This window comes from Clytia hemisphaerica, unplaced genomic scaffold (assembly GCF_902728285.1).
Source record: "Clytia hemisphaerica strain Z4C2 unplaced genomic scaffold, Clytia hemisphaerica genome assembly, whole genome shotgun sequence".
NCBI classification, from domain to species: domain Eukaryota; kingdom Metazoa; phylum Cnidaria; class Hydrozoa; order Leptothecata; family Clytiidae; genus Clytia; species Clytia hemisphaerica.
In genome coordinates this window covers 2,336,936-2,341,073 of record NW_027104101.1, presented here as the reverse complement: position 1 = coordinate 2,341,073, position 4,138 = coordinate 2,336,936, and the positions used below count along the sequence as shown (strand labels likewise).

The following is a 4,138-nucleotide window of genomic DNA, read 5'->3' as shown; positions in this document are numbered from 1 at the left end:
GTCAGAGTTCCATCAAATTAATGCACAGTTATTTAAGCAATAGAAAGCATTGGGTGCGTATAGGTTCTCATCTTAGTTCATGGCTTGATATTTTGCTTGAGTACCTCAAGGATCTATTTAAGGACCTCTGTTATTCAATAATTTTATTAATGATCTATTTTATATTATCAAGGAAATTTCAAATTTTGCAGATGATAATACTTTATCAACATCAGGTTCCAACATTGACGAGGTAAACTTAAACCTCTTACGTAAGCTGAGTGTTGTCCTTGATTGGTTTAAGCATAACTCAATGGTTGCTAACCCCTCTAAATTTCAATAAATTCATCCTGGTACTTTCAAGGCAAATCTCCCTCTGTCTATTGAGAATACCTACATCAAGAGCGTTGATGTGACGAAACTTCTTGGTGTAAAGATTGATACCAAGATGTCATTTAATCCTTACGTCACCGAACTCTGCAAAAAATCAAATCAAAAACTTAGGGCTTTGCGAAGAATGAGAAACTTTATATCTGAAGACCAAACAAAGCTTCTTGTAAATTCTTACATTTTGTCACCTTTCAACTATTGCTCACTCGTCTGGATGTTCTGTGGTAAAGGAGGTAGCAACATGATTGAAAAATGCCACCACAGAGCACTTTGTGCTTTGAAGAACAATCAAAACTCGAGCTATGATACCTTACTAACTGATTGTAATGCGGTAAGTGTACAAGTAAGAAACCTAAAACTTCTTCTTACTGAAGTCTTTAAATCTATCAATGGACTTGGACCTCGCATAATGCATGGTATATTTGTCACATTACAATCAAAGTATAATTTTCGTTTTAGTCACACCTTGTCTCTCCCTTTATATAAAAAATACAACAGTGCCTTTGGAGTAAACACATTTGATTTTAGAGCTGTTTCTACCTGGAACAAATTACCATCTTCTGTCAAATCTCAAGACAATTTAGGCTCTTTTGTAAGCGCTCTAAAGCTGGGTGTCCACTGAAAAGATGTCGCAAAGAATTAACGACAGAGAAATTTTATGTTTTTAATTTTTTATCGCAAACACATGTTCACCGTGTCCATCTAAAAAATAAAACTTTCTTATTAATAAACAAAAAAGTGAGAGAATGGGGAGTATAAGAGAATAGTGTGAAGTTAGATGAATTTGAAAAATCATTCTAGGCAAGCGGTCATGGACAGTGAGGACGAGCTCTTGCTCATTGCAGCCATAGCCATGAAGAAAAAGAAAAAGAAAAAACGAAAGACATGGGTTCAAGAAATCTATAAGCAAAGAGATCGCTTTGGAGTTAGTATTCTGGCCAACGAGATGCGAATGTCAAACACTCAGTCCTATTTCAAGTAAGTATTTTACATTTACAAAGACAGGACGCAGGTTATATGACACATCATGATATCTTTAAATGTTTTTCATCTTATAGAAGATTCGAACAAGTAATTTGATTGAGACTAATTTCCCGCTTTTTTCTCAGTTTCTTCAGAATGTCACCAGGAAGAATGGATCACCTACTCAGCATCGTGGGTCCTTTGATTAAGAAGAAAGATACTAATTTCAGAAAAGCTATCCCTGCAGCTGAAAGGCTCATGCTACTAATACGTATATCGTTGACGTACTTGTTTAGAATGGGACCGAAGAGTGTAAGTCGCATACTTAGTGAAACCTCTGAGGCGTTGGTTTCAGTCTTGATGGACTCCTACGTTACTGTTCCTTCACATCAAGATCAGTGGAGAAAAATTGCTAGTGATTTTGAATGTTTATGGCAATTTCCTCGCGTACTCGGGGCAATCGACGGAAAACATGTAATGATCGAAGCACCTCCTAATTCTGGTAGTCTTCATCATAATTTCAAAGGTTTTTTTAGTATAGTACTAATGGCTATATGCGATGCTAAATATAATTTCACATTTGTAGATGTGGGTCAGTACGGTTCAAACAATGACAGCGGAATTCTTCTTTACTCCAAGATTCTCGATACTTTTGAAAACAACACACAAAACGTACCGGGTCGAGAAATGGTTCCAGGGACTGAAATGGATATCCCTTACTTTCTTCTTGATGATGAAATATTTCCTCTGAAAGAATGGTTAATGCTTCCATTCCCTGGTAGATTAGGTGAGAAAGAACATGTGTATAACTACCGTCACTCTAGGGCAAGAAGGGTCATCGAAAATGCTTTTGGGATCCTACGTGCACGTTGGCGGATTTTCAGTAGACCGATAAAAGCGTCAACTGATAATACCGAAAGATTTGTCTTATCTGCGATTTGTTTACACAATTATCTAAGACAAACCGAGAACTCTTTGTATATGCTGTACGGATCTATTGACATTGAGACTTTTGATGGTCAAATAAAAGAGGGCCAGTGGCGATCACGTGTTCAAGGAGACGGAGGAATGCTACCAATAAAACCGAAGAAAGGATCTAGGAGGAAAATTTCTGCCATCGAGTTACGTAATTCGCTGAAAGACTTTGTGAATAGTGAGAGAGGATCTTTGGACTGGCAACTTGATTATATAAGACACGATGGTCGAGTGGAAATTGAGGGTGAAACCGAGGAGGAAACAGATTAGAGAAATATTATAATTTTTCGTTTTATGTATTAACATGTAACTTCGCATATGTTTTCTTTTGAACAACTCAAGAATTTTCAAATACAACACAAGAATTCTCTTTATCATTTTTGTTTGTTGTTAATAGTATATCAATGAGTCAAACTGGCTTCCAGTAGAACTGTCAAAATGACTTCCAGAGCTGTTCGATGCCATATTGGGATTAGGGAAATGACCTTGGTTTTGTTCTTGCATGTTTGACGATTCACGGTTGCGAAGGGTATCGGACAGCGGGCTTAAGAATTGTGCCAAGTGTGTCGATCGAGAGTTAACTTGGTTTTGCTCTTGCAATATTAAGGGATCACGGCTTTGAAAAGTGCTGTGCGGGGCTGTCTGTTGAGCAGATGGTGTTGAGCGGGAAATATATTGATTTTGCTCTTGCGCGTTAGATGAACTAGCATTCCCGAGTGTGTTTGTCTGGCGTGAGTGAAATTTGGTTTGCTCTTGGGCATTTCCTGAGAGACCATCGTTTCGAGGGGTGGAGCAGTTTGAGACGGGAGAGACTGTCGACATTTCATACCGGAATATTAAGTTATTTACATCATGTTTGAATTGAATTTTCTGTTGTCGACATAACTTTTTCATTGTGAGCGATACCATCTTACCCAAAACATCTTCTTCTGTTTCCGAACGAGCTACACTACTAGAAAGCGCTGCTTTTTTCTCTTTGTTTTCTTCCCGGATTTCTTTGTTTTTGAGTCTCGTGTTTATTGATTTTAATACATCTGTGCAAGTGTCTTCTTTCTTTGGCGGTTCCTTTCCACTCTTCTTTGAGCACCCACCGATAGAGGTATATTTTCTGGATTTGCTTTTCTTTGGATCAGTTCTTACGTCATCCTTCGAAGCTTTTCTTTTGGGTTAAGTGGATTCTTTTGTTTCGGCCGGAGATTTTTTAAGCTTTTGCTTTCTGCGTTCTGCTTTACGCATAGATTCAAGTTCCGAATCGCAAGACCTATCTCCTAAACTTTGTAGATTTTCATTGATGCAATTAGAACTGAAAGCTTCTACTCGTTGCTGCTCAACTCGTTGGGTTTCTGAGACAAGCTCCTCAAAATGATTATCTCTAACCGGTGCTGATGGGAGTGACGGAGGCGGATGCTCTTTTCGGTCCATATTAACGATACCTTCCGATAGTTCGCCGTCACTACTTTCACTCGGGCTCTCTGTTTCATCAGTGTCAGTACTGGGTAGCTTCAAATTCGTTCGTGTCATTTTCTTTTTTTTGAGGTAAGGGTCGATCCAAAAAAGGAATCTGTATTTGTTAAGCTCATTTTCATAATTGGCAACTTGGTCTCTGCCTGCTCCGGAATGCGTTGCTCTTCTCAAATCGTTTTTTCTTTTGCATTATCGTTTTTTTAGATTGACAAATACCGTTTTTGCTTCACCTGTGAACAAAAAAAATAGATGCATTGTAAAACTTTTATAAGCATAGGATGCTTTCAAAAAACATTTCAACGGAGAATGAAATATTTCTAAAAACCATTATAAAGTTCCTTCAGGAAACAAGGGAAATAGAATCTTC

At 37.9% G+C, this 4,138-nt stretch overlaps 1 protein-coding gene across 1 annotated transcript; it reads left to right on the top strand.

The window, feature by feature from the left end:
• The first annotated feature begins 695 nt into the window (after window positions 1-695).
• On the top strand, window positions 696-2,577 carry LOC136812976 (putative nuclease HARBI1). Its single transcript, XM_067069481.1, has 3 exons — window positions 696-700; window positions 1,171-1,347; window positions 1,479-2,577. The coding sequence occupies exons 1-3, from the start codon at window positions 696-698 to the stop codon at window positions 2,575-2,577; spliced, it is 1,281 nt and encodes a 426-aa protein (XP_066925582.1).
• The last annotated feature ends 1,561 nt before the right edge of the window (window positions 2,578-4,138 follow it).

What these genes read in the sequence shown, in the direction of transcription:
- LOC136812976 (XM_067069481.1), top strand. An exon ending in AACACTCAGTCCTATTTCAA is followed by an intron (nt 1,348 to 1,478) that starts GTAAGTATTTTA and finishes CTTTTTTCTCAG; the next exon opens with TTTCTTCAGAATGTCACCAG.